Source organism: Cyanistes caeruleus, chromosome 13 (genome assembly GCF_971803275.1).
Source record: "Cyanistes caeruleus chromosome 13, bCyaCae1.hap1.1, whole genome shotgun sequence".
Lineage (NCBI taxonomy): Eukaryota > Metazoa > Chordata > Aves > Passeriformes > Paridae > Cyanistes > Cyanistes caeruleus.
Window position 1 is genome coordinate 5,551,552 of NC_141713.1, and position 21,349 is coordinate 5,572,900.

At 41.6% G+C, this 21,349-nt stretch overlaps 1 protein-coding gene across 5 annotated transcripts in view; it reads right to left on the reverse strand.

The window, feature by feature from the left end:
• MCTP2 (multiple C2 and transmembrane domain containing 2) overlaps positions 1-21,349 on the reverse strand; it is a 117,710-nt gene that overhangs the window by 85,283 nt on the left and 11,078 nt on the right. For 3 of the 5 annotated variants that reach the window (XM_086848288.1, XM_086848289.1, XM_086848290.1), the window contains 3 exons: positions 16,328-16,906; positions 11,025-11,087; positions 9,790-9,898 (listed from right to left, as the gene is read on the reverse strand). In XM_086848288.1, coding sequence (XP_086704414.1) covers positions 9,790-9,898; positions 11,025-11,087; positions 16,328-16,906 — 751 coding nt within the window. Of the gene's footprint in view, positions 1-9,789; positions 9,899-11,024; positions 11,088-11,173; positions 11,633-16,327; positions 16,907-21,349 lie in introns of those variants that run through there. The other 2 variants (XM_023933866.2, XM_086848291.1) reach the window with 2 other exon arrangements.

The window sequence follows — 21,349 nt, forward strand, 5'->3', positions numbered from 1 at the left end:
CAGGACACCAGGTAAGAGGGGGAACAAGGCACAGGGAGGATTTAACTAGATGATGGTTGATTTAGTTATTCATACAATTTTTTTTGCAAAAAAAAAATCTTCACAAGCTGCAAATAAAGGGGAAAAATCAAACTGAGATGTAGCAGCATCTACAATTAACTGAGCCTAGGTGCCATTCACCTGTCATATCCAGTATTTTCTGTATTGTACATTATAGTTGGAATTAAATTTCCCTCCTAACAGTTCAGTTTCATTAGAAGGGTAACAGCTAAGGTGATGGTCCTGGCTTCCCCCCAGCCTGCAGCGAGGGCTGCTGGAGGAAAAGACTGATTTCTACAGCAGACTTCAGAGTCAGAAATAATCTGAACTTCTCCTCCCTGGTTCCCACTGGCCCAACAAATATATGGCAGTCCAGGATAACCCAGCCTAAGAGCATTATTCAGTCTTGCCAATGATTTGGTGCACCTGTATGTGAAAAATCTGTATTTAAACATCCAAAGTTTTCATCAGTGTTATGTAAGATAGACCTAAACTCAATAAAAAATAATTATGTGTAAGCATCTATTTGGAATTACGCAGCATTGTAAAGAATTGTGCTCCTGGGAGACAGACATATTTCTAAGAACTATAGAAAGTTTTTATTCTACTTTAATTTCAAAAGGGAAGAGTTGTAGAACCTGGTCTGTTCTGCACATAAAGTGTGTTTCATTCACAGAAGGAAAATATCAGTTTCAAAATATCAGGCTTTCAAATACAGTCTGCAGCTGATCCTTTTCCTGAATAATAATTGTTGAAAAAAACTTTTTTTTTTTTTGTTAAAAAAAAGAGCAAGCTGCAGACTTCTTAAACAGAATTTTCTTTTTCTTCTTCTCTCAGAGAGAATAATAGTAAGGGCCTGATCCAAAGCCAGGAAAGTCGGAGGGCAGATTCTCATTGTTCCCGATGGGTTAGGACTAGACCTTTCCCTAAAAATTTCTCAGAACTATGATTATACTCTTATACAAAGCATCCAGCTTAAAACCAGCACAATTTCCAGGAGTGGGAACACACAGATAGATCATAGCCCCACAGTGTGGGGGGCAGCAGTCCTCAGAAGATGCAGAATTAAGAAATAACAGTGCTGAGCTCTTTGGTGTCACTTCAAAAAGATTTTAAAAGACCAAAAAAAAGCAAAAAATCCACGGACTTTTATTAACGGGGTAAGCTGGACAAAACTGCATAATTAAAAGTAAGAATAATAATAATGTTCACAACCTATTCTGTGCATGAAATAGCAACTGGCCAAGACAAGGAAAGCAAGTGATGAAATGAAAGCACAAAGAGACGATAGAGGCAGGTGGTTTATGGCCATAACTCATCTGCTTTTGGCACAAAAAACCCATGAAAAAGGGCAAAACCTGAAAAGGGAGAGAAAAATAGGAGATACAGAATAAAAGCAAACAGCCAGCAAGTTCAATACCAACAAGCAGAAAACTCCAAGCCCTTTCTCTGAGGATGGGAAGCAGGAAGACTATAGCTAAGTAAGCCTCCCAATTGCATTATTGCTCTGAAAAGCTTTCCAGGTTGTTATACAGTGAAGTAAAATAAAAGGTGGGGGAGGGAAGGGCTGCCCAGCACTGCTCATGTGAGCCAGGCTTTAGCGATCATTCTCATGTATTTATTTTTAATAAACTCTTCCTTTATATTTACACATATTTATATATAGAAACATACACATATATAGAAAAATAATTTATATAAAAGGAATATATAGGAAAGGCATATATATAAAAGGAATATATGTTTTGTTTATATAATAGTATACATTGTACATAAAAAAAAAAAAAAAGGCGGGGGGGGAAGCTATAATAAAAAGAGGCCCTTAATTAAATAAGATTGCCACTCTGGGATCAGGCCTTCATGCTTGTCAGCTTACTCTCAAAATAAACATCTCAAAGCGGGGCCTCAGTGGTGTCACTTACCCCAGCAAGGCAGCCTGGGTAATCCCTTGCTATCTTGACAGCTCCATAATGTTCCAGCGGCTTCACGGGTGAGCGGCGGCATCCGCGCCGCGGAAAATATTAACGCCGCGAATGAACGGCGAGAGGGGGACGGCGGCTTACAAAAGCCAGACAAGGGAAAGGTGTCAAGTTAGCACCGGTGTTAATTGTGAGGGAAAATAATTGTGGCGGGGCGGGGAGGGGGGGTCCTGCGGCGCTCGCCTGTCGGGCTGTCACGGGGGTGACATCTCAACTAGGCCAGAGGGGGACAGGGGTCGGCACCAGAGCGCGGCTGCCGCGGCCTACAAACGACAGGATGGTGCCTCGGTGGCACCCAGCAGCTGGACTGTCACCTGGGCAGTGGGACACAGCACCTGGGGGCCACTGGTGGTCACTGGGGTGAGGCTGGGTGGCCGTGGGGAAATGTCAGGGATGGATATGGCACCACGGCCTCCCCACGGGCCTGCTCCAGGTCGTTCCCAAGATGCTGGAGAAGCTCCCTGCTCATTGTGTCTGGTTCTGGTTTCCTTTAAGATGCCCCAGATTGCATCCAGGTGAGCAGAATAGTTGACAGGGAATGAGAAATAAGCCAGGTGGGCAAGCCTCTCCTGATGGGATGAACAGCACAGACTGCAAATTACTGACTGCATTTGAATTCAGGGCTTGAAGCCTTCTGGATTCAAGCTCAGAAAGACGTCTGGGTCTATTAAAAGCTATTTATAAGAGACAATCTACAATCTAGGCAGAAAAACATAACTTTTCTTGAAAAGAGCCTGGTGATGTTAGAGATGAACCAGTCTAAAAAAAGGATTTTTTGTTTATAATCTTCTTTTAACTGTGACAGAAATGGATAATTTTCTGAAGATGCCAGACCAATTTAAAAAAAAAAAAAAAAAAGGCTTTTTACCATCCATTTCCTAGTGAAGGCAACTGAATCAACAACTTTTAAGCACGTGCATGCAGGCTCTTCTGAAAGCAAGGTCTCACTCACATCAGCTGTAGCAGTACCAAGAGGGGAATGGATTATTGTTAAAACCAGTTGAGAATTTTACCCCCAAAATACATCTCTCTGGTGGGAAAAGCAAGGTGCTTTGAGGTTAATTTGTATATTGTGCAGTGAAAGAAGTAGGTTCCCCCACAGTATAAAATATATGGACAAAAGATATAAAAAGCCAAGATAATCTGTTTCTAAGCCTAAAGCAAACCAAATAACAGTAAAAAGGAAGGCTGGCCTCTTAAAAAAAATCATTCCATCAGCTAGGCCTCTTTCCCCATGAGAGAAAGAACGATCAGCAGTGATGCTCCCTGGAATTCCTTTGCATAATACCAATTTAATTTCTATGTTCTTCCACTAACGCTAAAAAACAATGAGTGCAGGTAGACCAGACATCACCTAAAATCTCAGAAAGCTTCAGTGAGCAGAAAGTTGCTGGGACAGGGCAGCAGGAGAGGGTTTAGTAGCCCAAGAAACTGTTAAAGGTGTTTTTAAATGGATACTGCTGCCCTCTAGCAGCTACAGAGGGATGGATCACATCCACCGCTTCAGAGCGAGGGAAAAAATAACCCAACAAACCCAGAAGACCCAATATAATTTCAAGCCACACACTGTTTTATGGGAGCAAACTTACTGGAAATGTAGCATATGAAACAAGTCTCGTTCCATAAATAAATAAATAAAAATGACCACCAAATTGCCTTAAAATCTTGAAAAAATCAAAGAGCAGTGTGAAATATAACCTAGACCATCTTAAGTTTTGGTTAAAAAACTAAATTTTAATCTGAAGAAGGAAATTAAGGATTTATTTTATATGCATGTAAAGAATAAATATCTGAAAATCTTCCTAGAAATAGAATCACTGGAGTTATTTACGACAAGGAGTAAAAGACATTCTAAAATGGAACACACATTTTTCTTTTTAAGTAGAAAACCACTACATCCTTGTAGCAAAACAGCCAAGATCAAGGCTTCAAGGGGAAATCAGAAAAAGAAGTATTCTGCTGGCAGGAAATTCAGGTGATTTTGGAAAGTTTTGTGCCCAGCTAGTTTTACGTGGCCAGATGGAAATGAAACATTGCTTGGAAACAAGCAGAGTCCCAAAAGGTTCCAGGGGAAAATAAAACCAACCAGAAAAAAAAAAAAAATTACACACACAAACCTAAAAAGAAAACCACCACAAAAAAAGCCCAAATAAACTGAAAACACCAGAGAAGTGTGAAGGAAGTGTGCAAACACACTCCCAGTTGATGGGAGGATGAAGGTGGGGAAAAAATGCCTGAACTTAACATTAATAGAAAGAAAGATGCAGATAAAGCACTTTCTATTCAAGACACTTTAGAAACACCAAAAACAAAAGCAAAGGAACTGAGGAAAAATCTACCAAAATGCCACATACTCTAGGGACATGTGACATAAAGCACAGAATTGTCTTTGGTAAGAATTAGTCCAGCTGAGCACTGCTGTAGGCACTGGCTGAGGCTCCAAGATCTCCCTGGAGCGTTCTCTCCTGCATGCTAAACAACCCCAACTCAGTGTTGTTTCTTGTATTCTGAGTCTTTACACTAATAAAATCTTCTTACAAGGTCCCAGGAAATGCAGTGTGAGCTTTTAACGCAGGCAGGTGCCCCCCAAGACTCAGCTCTGACAACGGATGGAGCTAGAACAATTTAAGAAACCTGTTTTCTAAACTACAGTTCTGACACAAGAGGAGTCACAGGCTGTTCTCTGGGCCCAAATATTCTCCTTCTATGCTATCATTCCTACATTACCTAATTTAACATTACAAGCATGGGAAGACATAGAAATTGCTTTTGTTTGAACTCCTCCAGACACATAAATTGCTTTTGTTTGAACTCCTCTTGTTTTTCTGAGGTTCCTATCTCAGTGCATTCCTTTCCCACGCCAGTGCAGGCAGGATGCTCACAGGGATCACTGGCTACAAGGCAAAGTTTCAGGCACACACTTTGCACTTCCAGAAGCTGGCACAGACAGGCACTCTCAGCACAAGCCCTTGCTCACAGAGCCACAGGGCATCCAGAAAACATCCAAACGAGTGCTCAGCACCGTTCCAACTCTCAGCAGTTGTAAATGAGCCATGATTGCGCCTTTCAAAAAGAAGTGAGAAAAGTTGCCTAATACATGGCAATAATTAATAAATCTGAAGGCCTAATGATCTAATTGCAGATACCCTGAAAACAGAGAAAGTCTGAATTAATCAGCGTGTTTGCAGAGAGCAATTCAGCCTAATTGCTCTGAGCATTTGCTTTCCAAACAATTACTTGCTCTAAGCTGACAAATACCCAGCACAGCACACACACACATCCCTTCCTCTGGCACTCTGGTATCTGCACGGACCCAGGCAGTGAATCACAGAATGATAAAATACCCTGAGTTGGCAAAACCCACCAGGATCACCAAGGTCTAACTCCTGCATAGCCAGAAGATAACCAGGTAAGCAGAGCTATGAGCAGTGGGTTCCTGCAGATTCACTACTGCTGAAAGTTAAAACTGTATGTTATTCTACCACCTTTCAAGGCTGTGAGATGTGAGAGCAGAGAATGATGTGCTGAGAAGGAAAGCAAGATGCACCCATCAGGGCATTGCATCTTCCGTACTACAGCTGCTCCCCTTGCTCCCTCTTCCCACGTTCAGCTGCCTCTGTCATGAGAGGAAAGGAAGGAGAAGAAAACCAAAGTGCAGCAACAGGAAACAAATGAAACCTGAAAGGAAGAAACAAAGACAGGCCACAAAGGTCCTGTAAAAAAGATCTACAGAACACAAAACCAGGTAGAAAAGAGACACACACAAAGTTCAGGCTGGAACATGTGGTTAAAGGGGAAAGAAAAAGACCACAGCCACTCACCAGCTGACATCACATTCGAGAATTATGTGTTCTGAAAAAGTGTGTTTCCTGTAACCACACTGTTTAACAGATGAAAAATGAATTTCAAAAGCACAGGATTTGGAAATGGGGATGGGGAGGCTTCTCACTCTCACAGACACTCAAAACCCAGTTTCTGCTTATTCTTACAGCAGCAGAGCTGGGTTTGCCACCTGAAGGAAAGCAGCCCTTCCTTACAGCTGTGCCATCACTTTGTTCACTGCTCTGTAAGGGTGACTCCACCAGGAGCAACGTGCACAGTCACAGCACCCCAGTGCCAAAAGGGAGCAGGACCTTTGAGACTTCTTTAGGTTGACTCAAACAACCACGAGGCATCACCCTGCCCTGGGAAGGTGAACCAGCAGGTGGAAACAGGCTCCAGCCTCTCCCAGCTCAAAGCCTTAAGTTGAGCTTCACGAAACAAGGGTCAACAAGACCATAAAACCACTAAGGGTGCAACAAGATGCCAACACTTAGAGGACCAGTGATTTTCTATAAAGCCAAATGAGATAGAGAATAATCATCTCTCTGTCCTGCTGAGCTGCTGCAGTGCTCCACAGATTTTTAATCAAAAAAATACATTTCTGCTTTCTTACTACCTTCAGTATTAAAACTACACAGACCCAAACTTCTTGACATCACAGAAACACATTTAATAACAGCAATACCATAAAAAAATACATCAAAATTGAACTTCTGGTGCTGTGTATAAACACACAGAAATTCATAAGCTTCAATGTTTGGCTCATCCCCTACAGGAACTATAAATGTAGGACCCCTGCACTGTCTAACACTGGCCCCAAAGGTGCACCCAGGTAACATGCCAAATTTACCAGCTGCTTAGGCAGTTTCTGCTGTGTGACTGGGTGAGACTGTAAGCAAGTAAATCAGACTGCAAGGAAGCTGCTGACTAACAGGTAACACCTCTCTCATCCTGTGTGCCTAGACACTGATTTTGACCCATGAAAGGGTTTTTTTGGAGCTTCTCTTCTTTCCACCACAACCAAGATTCTGCTCTAGCAGCACCTGGATTCCTTGGCTGGGGCACATGTACTGGGTGCTGCTGAACAGAGGAATTTTCTTTCACTTACCCTTCAAAAAATAGATAAAAGAAGAGAAGAAAACACTGAAACTCCGATTTATTTTTCTTTTCTGCATTGCTGTGCAATGTAGAGGAAGCACATGCATCTGAACCGGTCTCTCTAAAGGGGGCAGTACAAGGAGAGGAGCTGCAGAAAGTCAGGGACTAGAGAGATGCAAGAGACAGATAAAAAGCAATGCAAGAAGTAAAAAGTGAAGAAAAAAAACAGGAAAGAGCAGATGTTAACAGGATTAATACTATGAAGAGAAAAAAACATGTAATAAAAATATGGTCAAGTGGAGGAGGACTTTATATCCCACCAAAGGGAACAAATCCTAGAAAGAGCAGGACATAGTGAGGCAAAGAGTCAGAAAAAATACTGAGAAAGTTGGAAAAAAGTGAAGTTGTGGTGGTCTTACAGCCTGCAGCTCTAAGCAGAACTCCTGCTCACCTTTACTTGGCCAAGCATAATTATTTTCTAATTAATAACTGTTAAGCATACAATGAGTAAATTCAGGGATAAACCTATTAATTTGATGAGTAGTGCCAGGATTTTTTTAGCAACAGCTGTCTCCAGTGTCAGAAATATTCCTCCTTGGTCACACATCTTAGATTTATTTTTATATGTACACACAGATAAATACTGACATTAGGACAAAACAGGGGCAGAAACAGAATGAACATAAGCGCAAGAAACTTTACTCAGCTGCCAGGAGAGGGCATCACCCACCCGCACTGCAGCCCCTAAGCCTGAGCTATTCAAACTGATGTAAAATAAAATTAAGGGGAAAAGTGCAAACAAGAGAAGAAGGCAGAAGGTGTGTGGAAGACACCACACTTAAATACCATTTTCTTTATCTTTAAGTAAAGAAACTCCCTCAAAAAAATGTAAACTAGTGGGTTTGAGGACTGCTTTGAGATTTTTTCCAAATGAATCACAGATTGCATAATAAATGAAAATTAAAATATAGGAAAACAACAAGACTTATTTCAACCCTTATTTAGGCTAAAGATGCTGGGGCATAAACTCTCCACTCAGCCCATGCCGACTATTTTGCTAAATTCAAATTATTCAGAGCACACTGATACACCTCAGAACAGCAGGGTGGGGGGGAGAGAAGTCACACACTCCCAGCCCACAAGTTATCTCTGAGGCTTTCTCACACTGAAGAGATGAGCAGAGCTGACAACCTCCCACTTCCAAACGCACATTGAGAAGCCCAGTGGTTGAAGGTCAAGCCCCAGCATCACACAAAGTTGTCAATAACCAGAGTGGCAGCAGAGGCCTACAACGATGGGCATCCACAGTGTGCTTTTTATTTTTTTAAGGAGCCACCACTGCAGCATGGCGGTGACTGATGAATAATCATTAAGTCACTGTTTTCTCCCCTCCTGCTGCCAGTGCAATAAAAAGCAGCAGTTTTATTGAAGGAAGCATCACCTCACATACTCAGTTTACTAAATGAGAGGTCATTTGCCACAAAGCAACAAAGACTCATCAAAAGGGATTTTTTTTCCCCCTTATGTTGTTTCACTATGCTGTCCAATGCTTCACTAAGACAAGCATTTGCTTTCTTACACAACAAAACACAGCCTAGAGCAAAGTATGCTCTGTCTTCTCTAGAAATACTACTCTGCTGGAATTGCTCATTTCTAGCATCTTTTTCATAGGAACAGTTGGATGTGTCCTGGCTTGTGCAGCCTGCTAGTAAAAGCTGATGAACTGCTACACTGCTAGGAAATACAGGCTTCTCTATAACCAGGAAAGATCTTAATCTAAGTATTGCTTCACTCCTTCCAAAAACTGGTAGGAAAAACAAGCATTCACTCAACCAAAAGTTACTGTTTTGTCAAGCCATGAAAAACCAGCACAGAAAAAGTGAAGTACCAGATAACAGAAATCCAAAGGAGCACCTGATGTGAGAGCCTAAATCAGACAGGTCCCTCCAGGTACAAACCTTCATACCCCTTTAGGTTGTGCAAACTTCTTTTGTTTAAAACCAAATGAATAAACCCCATGATAACTTCATAAACTTCACTTCAAAAGAAGCTGCTCAGACTTTTTCCAAGACAAAACTACCAGAACTGTTCCTACATGCAGGAAAAAGATGTGAAATCAAGACTGGATGTATGGAAGAGCTCTCTGACAGGTTCAGATGGAAGGTCCTGACACAGCTGCTGTCTCACAGTCCCACAGCCTGCACAGAGCCTCTGGAGGACAGCTCCTCCCTCCACACCAAGTGACTGGCTGCTTATGAGCATTTTTTTACTCCCTTTCAACAGCCTGAAGAAAAGCCAGGTTAAGGGCAGGCATTTTCACATATTTTTTCCCAAGAATTCCCAGAATAATTAACAATTTATTTGATACGTCATCTGAGGGTGGGGTTTGGGTTTTTAGCATGCTGTCACAGTTCAGTCACAATCCCAGGTTAAAGAGGATTGCTGACTTATAGCCCTGCTCCTGTGGTTTCCCCCTTTTATTAACATCTTTGCAGATAACCCCAAAAACACTCCTAAGAACAGCTCCATCATTTAATAAACCTCTGATTATTCTTTGGATTTATTTTTTTTAAGCTCAAACAGAATTTCTTGCAATTCCTGAATGGGTAGAGGTGCTAAGGGCAGCCAAGAAGGAGCTTTGCAGCTGCCCAGGCTGGCAGGAGGAGCAGCAAGCTCCCTCCCCTGTGAATCCAGGATGGATAAACCCAACCCCTGAGTGCCCTGACCTGGAGGAGAGACACAAGCCTCGTTGCACTGCAGATAAGCAGCCAGCTTTGCTGCCAAACTGAGGTCAGTGATAAAGGAGAGCTGTGTGAATTCCAAAGGAAGGCAGAGGAAAGGCAGGGCTCACCACAGCGATCCCTGATAACCAGGTTCCGGCCTTCCTTCAGGTGGATGGTCAGCAGGTAGGCAAAGGGGCTGGGCAGGTCACTCAGGCAGTCGTTTGCTTCCTCCAGAGCCTAAAGGAGAACAAAGGAATCAGTCACACACCTCTTGAAGCAGATCATAAATGGGGCAGGTGTGCTCCCCATGCTGCAGAGACAAAGTTCTGTTCTTTCCTTAGGGTAATCCTTTACAGAAAGGAAAAAGAAAAAAAAAAAAAGAGGGAAAAGAAAAGAAAAAATTACTTCTTTCCCAGGCTTCACTTCATTATGCAAGTAGGTATCAGCATCAAGTATGTTCAACAAAGGGTTTTACCTGAAAATGAGTGGTGATAAAACAATCAAAAATGCATGCACAGGCCTTTCAAAGCTTATCAGCACTTTTTTTTTCCGAGCTGTTTCTTGTGCATTCATAGCATCTCTCAAGTTGGAAGAGACCCCTAAGGATAATGGAATCCTTTGCATCCATCTGATAACCTCACGAGGAAGAACACATCTCACACAGCTACTGAGAGGAGAGGACAGCATTTCTTTGTGCAGCTCCAAAAGAGAGAAGCAGGCAGTGCTGGTTGTGAGGTTTAGCAGAAGCAAACTCAGAGGATTTTTGCTCATCAAAGGTGCTGCCAGGGTTACACACCTCAGCATCATCCTCCAGCCAGAACACTTGGTGAAAACAGCTCTGGACAGCACTTGAGAGGTTATCAGAGGGCAAAGGTAGAGAAGTTCATCCACGAGGCAAACATGTTTTACATGAGAATAACATGGCAGAACTGCCAATGCCTTTTCACACTGCCCTAAAACTGATTTTGCTGTCTGTCAAAGCCTACAGCTGTGTTATTTACTGTATTTACTTTAATCCAGTTTGCTCCCACACTGTTATTTGAGTATTTATGCTGATGCTTTCATCAGTTACCAGTACAGCACAGATATTATAGAGAACTGTAAAAGATCCAGAATGTATGGGTCTGTTCACAACATTAGCAACCACTTTGAACTACTAAAAACCCAAACAACAGCAAAAACACAAAACCACCCATAAACACACAAAATTCTCAGGGGAAAAAAAAAAAAAAAGCAAAACCCACACTGGGCAAATCTCTAGATGGCTTTTTCACCTGATGAGTTTTTAAATTTGTAAGAAGCAAAGAATCTAAAGCTAAAATAAATTGTGCTGCTGATCAAGCTTCAAAATAACAGAACTTACCACTTGGTCATCAAAATTTTGAGATGATAGGGAAGAGTCAAAATCCATTTCTCCACACTGGTACTATAAAACAAGAGATACAACGAATTAGACAACAATACAGGAAAGAAATTGCTCCTAGCATCAGTCAAGAAATTACTCATACATACTCGTTATGAATGAAATGCTCTTCCTTATGCATATAGGTAATTTAAATATATAATTTTTTTTCCTGTTTTACATTAACTGCACTTAGTCTCTTGAGTTTAATCCAGGAAAAATAAGTGCCTGCTTCCAGCTAGGAATAAATTTCTTCTTCTCCTGCCCAGCACTGGTTGCTGAAGGTCCTTATCACAAACTCTCCTGATGTCTGAAGGTTGTTGTGTCTGGCATCCGGCTGCTCTCACTTGACCACAACTTCTCTTTCACCATCCAAAAAGCGAGTTCCACTTAAAGGTTTTTTAAATATTTTTTTTTACTTGGTTTCATGTTTGGTGTTTCTTTTTGTTTGTGTGGGGTTTTTTTGTTTGGTTTGAGCTTAAAAAAAATGCTCAGGGGAAAAGTTAAATTGTAGAAGGGAAAGGTGGCCTTGTTTTGGACAAGTTAATTTTCCTTCTAGTAGCTGGTATGGTGTTCTGTTTTGGATTATGGTGAGAACAATGTTGATAACACTCTGATGTTTTTAGTTGTTGCTGGACAAGCACTGTCCCTCTGCTGAGGAACTGGCTGGCCATCAGTCAGCAGGTGATAAACAATTGCACTGGGCATCACTTGTTTTGAATATTTTAACCGTTGTTAATTTTTATGAAAATACTAATTTTATATATATCAAATATATAATTAATATAATTAATATTATATTATAATATTATATTATAATATTATATAATTATACTTATATTATAATACATAAAATATTATTAAAATAATTACTTCTTCCTTTTCTGTCCTTTCCTGTTTTTATCTCAACTCGCAAATTTTACCTTCTACCCCCAATTGTCTCCTGCATATGATAGCTCCCACTGAGCAAGGAGTAATAGAGAAGCTGTGTCATATTTAGCTGCCTGGTGGGTTAAACCACGACAAAAGAGGAAAAAAAAAATACAAGGAACATGTACTTCCCCCACCTTCCCGCAGTAACTGGAAGATCCAAAGGATTTTTTATCTGTAGGAGAGGAAGTCAAACATTTCTTCCTAATCCAAAAACTTGAGGCTACAGTGGCCCAGCATCGAATTCTCTGAAGTGGTTCATCAGCCAGGACACCTCTGATGCTCTTGTGGCCGCTCCAACAGCCCATGGCCATCATTTAAGCTGGAGAGGACCTACGTGCCTGGGAAACATTTCTGGTGTGTGATGCAGGGCAGTCACAGCCCATCCAAAACACAAAGATTTATGCTAAGGACAATCTCAGCCTGCAGAAATGCACACAAGGTGGAATTCGATCCTCATGTGAAAGTGTTCTCATGTGCAGTGCGGTAACCTCCAAACCTCTACAATGAGAGCAGCATTGTGTGCAGCACTACAGAAACATTTAAAAGTCAACCAGCTTCTGCACCAAAGTACATAAATCTTAGCTGTATTGACATGCTGAAATAAACATAAATACCCTTTGTGCAATTCTTTTCTCCTCCTCCTCCCGCAATACATATATTACATATCAGGAAGTACAGTAATCCAGCATTGCAAGTAAGATTTCCCTTGCACGACAGACAAAATCTAACTTTATGGTTCCCACAGTAATCATAACTTGGCCACCTTGCAAAAACACATTAAAAGTGGAAAAATTATCATCATAAAGAGCAGCAGAAGAATTTTCTCACACAACGGAGCTGAGTTACAGCTGCTAGGGGAACCCTAACTTTGAATTTTCTGACTAGCATGCATAAAATCTCACTCATGTGCATTAAATTTAGTGTTTCTTGGAGTCTCTGGCTTCACAGGAATCTCCTTCAGGCACCATCATTGGCACTGGTAATGGTTTCTCTTTACAGCTTGTTTTGCATGGCACAAACACAGGATCAAATAACTGCATTGAAATTATAATAATTTTTAAAGTACTGTCTTGGCTAGCTTGATATCATCTATTTAAAAAAAACTACCCTCAAAATTATGATTTTGTCTTTATTCTGTTTTTTGTTTACTTGCATTATATCCTCAGATACTGAAAACAATTATAATTTTAACTAGAAAACCTTTTTTTTCTTAATTTTAGCTCCACATAATATATACTACTGTTATTCTAGGTAGCTAACTGCAATGGGATCACTGAATATAGATAAAAGTCTCGATGAAAACGTGGTTGTGAAACCTGGATTTTATTAAACTATGGTGACACTTGTCAACTTTAAACAAAAGTGGGCACACCCAGGGGCGTCACAGCCCCAAATGTGTCTGAATGAAAACAAATCAAGCTAAAGTAGATGTATGAATATACATAAATTGCAAGTTCCTCTTGACAAGTGTTGCCACCTCTTCCTCCCCTTGTTTTTTGCAGAAGAATTATTCAAAATGCAAGACCACTGAGTGCATCAGCAGCAGGACAAGGTTTTGGGTTGCCAGTGACTCACTGCCAAGTGTTGGCAAGGAGACAAAGAGATATCTTTAGAGATAGAGAGCACTTCAGCAATGACACCTGGCCATGGACAAAATCCAGTGGCAAAAAAATTTGCATTACAGGAACTCTTTACAACCCAAACCACGCAGGGATTCAACGCAACTCCACTTGGCTTCTTCAGGCTCTCCTGGCTGCGTGTAATGGGGAACAGAGAGGAAATCTCTCGACAAATGGAAAAATGCTACCTGTGGGCAGAGCCTTGGTGAAGATGGGCTGTGCTGAGCACCCACAGCTCTGTGCAGAGAGTTCAGACAAGTGTGAAAACCACCAGCACACACTGATCTCACCCACGAGGCTCAGGGAGGATCTCACGATATCGGGTGGCCAAAGACAACCAGGAAATGAGTAGGTGGCATGTGACAAGCAATTCAGGGGGAAAAGAAGCTCAACCTACATTTTGCTGCTTTTTTTAGTTTGTTTTGTTCCAGGGATGTGATTTACCTCCCTGGGCAGGGAATGATGCTCACACAAGAACAATGCGAGGCTCTTTGCTCTTCAGAGCAGCCTCAGCCAGCATTCAGGGACCAAAATCCTCTGTAACAAATTATTCCCCTCCGAGGCACACACAGCACAAATCTGGTAGCTGCTCAGTTAAGTACAAGCAAAGCTAAATATTGAAGTTGTCATAGAATCATAGAATATTGAGGTTTGGGCTGGAAGGGACCTTAAAGATCATTTAGTTCCAACCTCCCTGCATTGGACACCTTCCAATATTGAATTTGTTTTCCACCAGATTCAATATAATTAAATTTGCTCAATACTTCTTATTCATTTCTACTTTCCTTTGCTTCACTCTCCTTTTATTTTCGAGGGAAAAGATCTTTATAAATTGCACTGGAGGCAGATTACAGTAAAGAAACATGATCAGAGAGAGAGATGATCTGCCATACAAATAAATACAAAATGATTTACACACATTAGCAAATATAGAAATACACATTTAGGGAAAGATGTAAATGCTGCAGAAAATAAGCCAGACTCCGATTGTGCATCTGGATGAAACTTGACTTGAGGTTAAGCTATTTCATCACTATACAGGTACTTCATTCTCCTAGGACATTCAGTTTACCCAAAATCAAAGCAGGACTTAATACAAACTTTGTTGTGCTGAGGTAGAGTTTAGATTAGGGTTTCTGGCGTACAACAGCATGAAAAAACTGCTGCTGTCATTAAAACAACCTGGAAAAACTTCCAGAATAATGAAAGTCCATATATTTACTATACACCGAGTGAAGTGCTACAACTTTGAGTAACGTTTGAGCAGAGAAACAAAGCACTGTACTATTTCAGTCGCTTTTTTAAGTACCCCTCAAAATAATAAACACTCCAGAAAGATGAAACCAATTTGTGAACAATTTAGCAACACTAAAAGCAAGTGATGCTCAGTAACTACCAGTCTGACACTTTGCATCACAACACACTGAGAGCCAACACCCATTTGGTAGGAATACACGGCCTTTGAGATGCAAAATAAGCAGTTTATAAAGAAAGGACCACTTTCCCCACATCAGCGCTAATCATGCTTTTGAACAGTGCAGTTAAAAAACAATTAACCTGTGAAATCCCCATTCCCAAGGGAGGACTTGGAACAAAAACGCTCAGTTCCCATTTTTGCATCTTCGATTACTACAGAGGCAGTTCCCACAACTGCAACAGGTAATCAGGCAATGAGAAAAAGGCCTCAGAAAGTTCAAAATGAAACCTTCCCAGAGAGAGCTCAACAGGAGCAGACATACTTCCACAAAATACAAATTAAACAAATTTTGCCTGAAGTGTTTCCTTCAGCCACAGTCTTCACCTGCTGTCTATATAATGAAGCTATCATACAGCTCCTCAGGATTCCCGACTTGCTCAGGCCAGGCAGGAATTCATTTCATGACAGTATTGGTCTCTGGTCCTCTTGCACATGGATATTATGTCCAGATATTATGTACAAATACTGACCACAGAGGCAGGGGGGAAGGAAAGGGGGACAAGACAGGGAGTGCAGAGAAAACATTTTAGTTCTTCACCTCCTTAAATCATCACCACAAAACCCCAAAAAACAGTCCTGAGAACGGTGCTACATGTTCTGCTCCCCTTCATGTGCTTGTTTTGGTTAATTCCAAGCAGAGCTCACCTTGCTCACAGCCATCTTTCACCTATTGCCTTCATCAGTGTCTTGAGTGGGTGGGTGGCAAATTGACTGTGCTATATAACAATTCTGGTAACTATATTAACTAACAAGCAAATGTATCAGCACCTCATTTCAGAGCTCAGAGAACTGCAACAACTTTTGATTTGAGCAGGCAGTTCCAACAAATCCGAAAAATATGAAGTATCATTACAAACAACAGAAAAATAATAAAAGAATAAAAAAATTGGAGCAGTGTTATTTGCAGCCCCAGACTGACAGGAAGGATAGCTGAATTAGTCTTGCATTATGCCTATATCATGTAAAGTTTAGGCTTATTTGTAGTGCTCATTCATTCCTTGAACAGAGCCCCCTCCTCACAGAATGGTTCAGGTGGGAAAGGATCTTAAAGCTCATCTCATTCCAGCCCCCTGCCATGGGCAGGGAACACCTCCCACTACCCCAGGCTGCTCAGAGCGCTGTCCAACCTGGCCTTGGTTGGATCCTCCATCCTTTTATAACCCAGAAAATTAAGGAGAAGCATGAGGAGCCCACAGGAGGTGGCCACGGAGCCCCAGGGCTGCGCGAGCACCCACCTCTGTCCCCTCGGCGCTCAGCGCGGCGCTCAGGCGGGAGCTCTGCAGCAGCTCAAAGAGGTCCTCGCTGCATCTCCTCTTCCCCTGGGACACGGGGCCACCCACGGCCTCAGCTCCTCGTGAGGACATCAGGTGAATGCCCACAGCCTGCGTGTCTGGGGAGGTGACAGTCACCTCTGTCCGTGTCCCCTGCTGTGATGCCCACAGCCAGTCCTCTCCCACTGCAGTCACCGAAGCGTTTCTGCTTTTCAGGGACACCACAGACCTAGAAAAGCTCTTGGGGGAGCAGCTTGACAACACCTGAGCACTTGAGTAAGTCGTTTCTTCTTCTCCCACGAGAGTCTCCACCTCCAGCATGTCAGGCACTGACACACTGAGACAGCGGTCCAAGGAGTGGCCCTTCCTCTCCAGCATTTTGCCAGACCTCTTCTTCGTCTTCCTCACACTCAGGTTTTGCAGGAACGGCCGGGTCTTCTGTTTCAGGGATCCCCACACGGATTGTTTATCCAAGTCCATTGCTGCAAGGGGAATCTCAGCAATGCCTCCTGCACAGAACAGCTTCAGCGATTCCCAGGGTGACTAAAAGGAACGTAGGAAGGAGGCAAGTCAATCACAAAAGTGAACAGCCGCTCAAGACTATGATTCATGTTGTCTCATCTTAAAAGTTTCAGTCATTTCTCTGAACAGTTAAAACAGAACATGTCACATTAGTAAGTGCTTCCAACTACAATCTGGTGGGTAGGTTTGATTATTTAGGAGGAAAACAGCCAGAGCAAGTATTTATTCCTACACAAAAATGCAATATCTGCCCACAACTTCATGATTTCTAAGAGGGGACATTGTATTTCTTCTTCTGTCAAGCCCTGATTTGTGAAAACTTGAGATTTATCCAATTTGAAAATGTTTCTGTACAAATCTTACTGATGGGAGTTAAATCGTGATAATGCAAGCACACGAAACATGCTGGTAAAGCTGGCACTGACATTTCACTTTCCCAGGCCATGTAGGGCATTGTTGTCTATTTCCAAGGCTACATGAATTCTTACAGGGTGGCACATGTGAAAAATAGCTCCACAAACTAAACAGCTGAGGCTGAAGAGGGTACATTGAGCATGAGGACCCCAAAATACTCCCTTACATTAACCCACTGTCAGTAAAAACTGCAGAATTAATTTTCATTGTAAAGTAGGCAATTGAGAGAAAAATAATACAAAAATGGATGGGTGCATCACTTTTGAAAACCTACTGGTGGACTCACTTTTGAGTTGATTCACTGTGAGCATTTACACAGCTGGGAGGGTCAGGAATAAAAGAGCTAAAATAGAATAATTCACTGTATGTTGTACATGGTAAGGGAACAGGAACACCTCTGTGCTCAGGAATATCCTCACAGACAGACTATTTCGTGGTTAACAGCTGAGCAATCATCCTTATTCTGTGAAAAGAGGTGGTCAAATCATCATCAAAACTCAGTAAAGAATAAGCTGGTGAAACTTGCAGATTTACTCCTTTGCAGTCAAACACCCAGAGGTTACAGTACATACCCATGTCCTCAGAAATATACACCCATTAACTACATGAAGACTGCTTCCTAAACTCACAGCATCTTTACTTTCTAACTATTGCATAGTCGATAAAAAATTACGTCCCACTGTTTTCCTGATTACTAGGAAAAACTCCAGGACAGGCAACAGAAAACACAACTGTTAGATTAATTCACAGAGAGAAATTACTGCCTGCTTTCAAAGAAATCTACTCTTGCATTCATTAATGTGAATGAGGCTGTATAACCAGTTACTTAATAACTTATTTAAATAACTTTATGACTAACCTCACCACACTTACAGAGTGTTCAGGAATCTACAAAAGAATTCTCTAACTGCATTTATTGTGTAACTAAAGCTGCACAATCCTCCCCTCCCCCATTTATGTTGGAAATAAATAATATCAGCATTATTATATTCAATACAATAAATTAATAAGCTTAATGGCATTGCATGCAATCATGCAAACAAGGCATTAGCAGGTTTTGCCCAAAAAGGAATGTGTGTTAGTGCATTTGTATCAGCTTAACACAGCCACAATATTAAAGTGCACATGGACAAGATGAATTTTTTGTCTTTATGCTACCACTAAGTAAAGACAGTTTTCTGAACCTCACAGAGGAAGATTTCACATAGGAAGACCCACCATGCCTTTGTGTTTCTCACTGAACACAGGCTGAAGCACAGCAGATTTACAGAGGGAGGAAAGAAGACATAAATGCCAGCTCAGTTTGACTGGGGATGGAGGGATGCCCTGCACACCCCAGACATGGCTGGCTTTGCTCACAGCAGATGAGAGCTTTCATTTAGGCCCTTCCCTCTTTCCATGAAATCTTGACAAGGCAGCCACAGTCCTCCCTGGTAGCGTTACATCACGTGCCAGCAACAGAAGTTATTGGGATAAACACGTTTGCACAAAACATTATGAAACACACTGTTGGGAGTCATTTAAACAACTCATCTTCTGCTAGTGCTCTCTGCATGGCTCGCCTACTTGTACTGAAACCTGCTGGAGCCAAGATGTTGCAAATAAAGGCAGAGCCCAGCTCAACATCCACTTCCCAAGGCACTTACAGCTCCCTATTCCCTTCCTGTTGTTCTCCACCCCTCTCACTTCTAGGACCCACTGCCGTTGTTTTTATTTTGTTTGCTTTGAGATTTTGTTACCAAGGAGCAGACTTGTTCCTGTAGGTTTTTCCAGTTGCTTTCACCAAGTGAAATGTTCTTTTTCCCAGTTACACTGCCTCAGTTGCTGATTAGAAAGGCTCATTCAGAAAGGATGGTGCAGGGACCACACTGAAACCCTCCTGCACTTAACCCAGAGTGGGCAGAGTCCTCCTCAAGTCCGGCAGAAATACAGTGGAATCAAGAAGTTAAAAAAAATTTCAAAAGGGTTCTCTCAAGACAGCAGGGATGGCTCCACTGAGCTGCCACCTCTCAAATCCTACACTGGAGCAATACATCAGTGATATTTGCTGCACAGCAAGCAGCAGGTTGCCTGAACTGAGGCCACAGAAGAAATAAGCCCATCCCTGGTCACTGCATTGCCTGGAAGTTTAACCACACTCTGCCCCTGAACCTTTACACCCACATTCCTGCAGCAGCTACAACTTCTCTTATATAAGCATTGTATTTACAAATAAATTAACCCAAATGATGGCTATGATACACAATTAACAACGAATACAAATGTGTTCTCATCTGAGAAAAGGGTAAATACAGTCTGAAGAGCAAATGCACTTTGACATCAGCCACCTGCCAATGGCCCTTTTTCACTTCCTCAGTTCAAGCAGAAGACACACAGATCACCACCATGACCAGAGACGTTCCCTAGGGAGATCACTGGAAGACTGGGAATGGGGACCACCCTCCTCCCCAGTGGTGCCAGGATTACTTGGGTACCCCCTGCCAGGCCAGCCCATATTCACACACAACTCTTCTTTCTTCCTATATCAGTTTCCTCTGCTTTTCTCTTCCACACAGAACAGCATCAATAGCAATACTTTATTTTGAAGAGAGAGGAATCTTCCCTTGCATGTAGAAAGCGTGTTCTTGGTAGCAACATGTTGTTCATGTAGTCCTTATCCTCTACAGGCCACAAGTTTTCCCTCTTCCTTCCTCAGCCTCAGAAGTTCATGGCCAACTGTATCGCCAAATCCTCCCTAAGCAACCACAGGGAAAAACATACTTTGCCACATTCTTGGTCTAAGCTTGGCCTCTTTATTCTTCCCCTTTCAATGGCACATTGCAGCAAAAATCTGCAAACAGAAAACATTCAAAGAGACACACTTCCTGTTATCAATTTAACTCTGTTGTTTTTGATTTAATTGAACGGCTCCTTGTTCTTATGTAACAAGAAAAAAATAATGTTTTCAGTCTATCTCCTTCAGCTTTCTCTTTAATATGCTGCCAAATCTCAAATGCTCAGAAAAATTCATATACTTTAATCTCTTCCTTCAGAGAGGCTGCTTTTGATTGCACCTGTCATTTTTATTATATCCTTTTATTTTGCCATCTCCTCCTCTTTTGGGGGCAATAGGGACAAGAGAGAAAGGATTAGTGACAAAGAAACTGGTCACAGCTCACTATGATTGAATAAATATTTCTAGCATTTTATCCTCCCTTAACTATCTTCTAATTATGGTCCTTGAGATTTTTTATGTTTTTTTAAATGTGCTTTGGTTTCTTGCAGTAAAACACTCCATATGCACTCCCTTAAATTCATATAATATTTAGAGCTAAACGATTTTTTAGATGTTCTACCAGGTGGTTGTAAGAGATATTTCAAATGCCATTGAAAGCCTAGAGAAATCATCCTGCAATTCTGCTTCTCTTACTGTCTTGACAGGAAGCCAGCAAAGCCACAAGTGAGAAACACTGCAAGACACTCTGAAAACATTATAAAAGCGCCCAATATAACCAAGAAAATAAACAGAACAAACCCAAACTGATTTACACACTTGAAATTATGGAAGAAATTGTCTTTCTTCACTATAGAACCATTCTGTGCACACTCAGAAGTGCACACTGAAGATTCTCCTGGTTAATATTTTTAAAGTATCATCCTCAAAGTCAGCCAAGATGACAAAAAACACACTTCAGCACCACACCAGCATTATTACAGCTCTAGACTAATTAAATCTATTAATCCTTGTACTCATTTGTTTATCTAAGGTGAAAACTTTGGCTCAGTGTACATGCCAGCCACCTCTGAGCTTGAATTCAGTCAGTGTGTTTTCAGTTACAACTAAATGCTAATAAACACTTAAATCCATGGCAGCAGAAATTACTAAAACATGCATCAGAGGCTGCTAGGAAGATGCTCCTCACTTGAATTCATATTAACACAGGTTCAAATTGGAAGGAACTAATGGAACCCCCTCGGAGTAAAACCTCTGATGGTTCTGGCTGTTCTGGAATAGGATCCAATCTCTGCCTGTCAGGCACATTCACTAACTTAAAACCTAATGCATGAGAC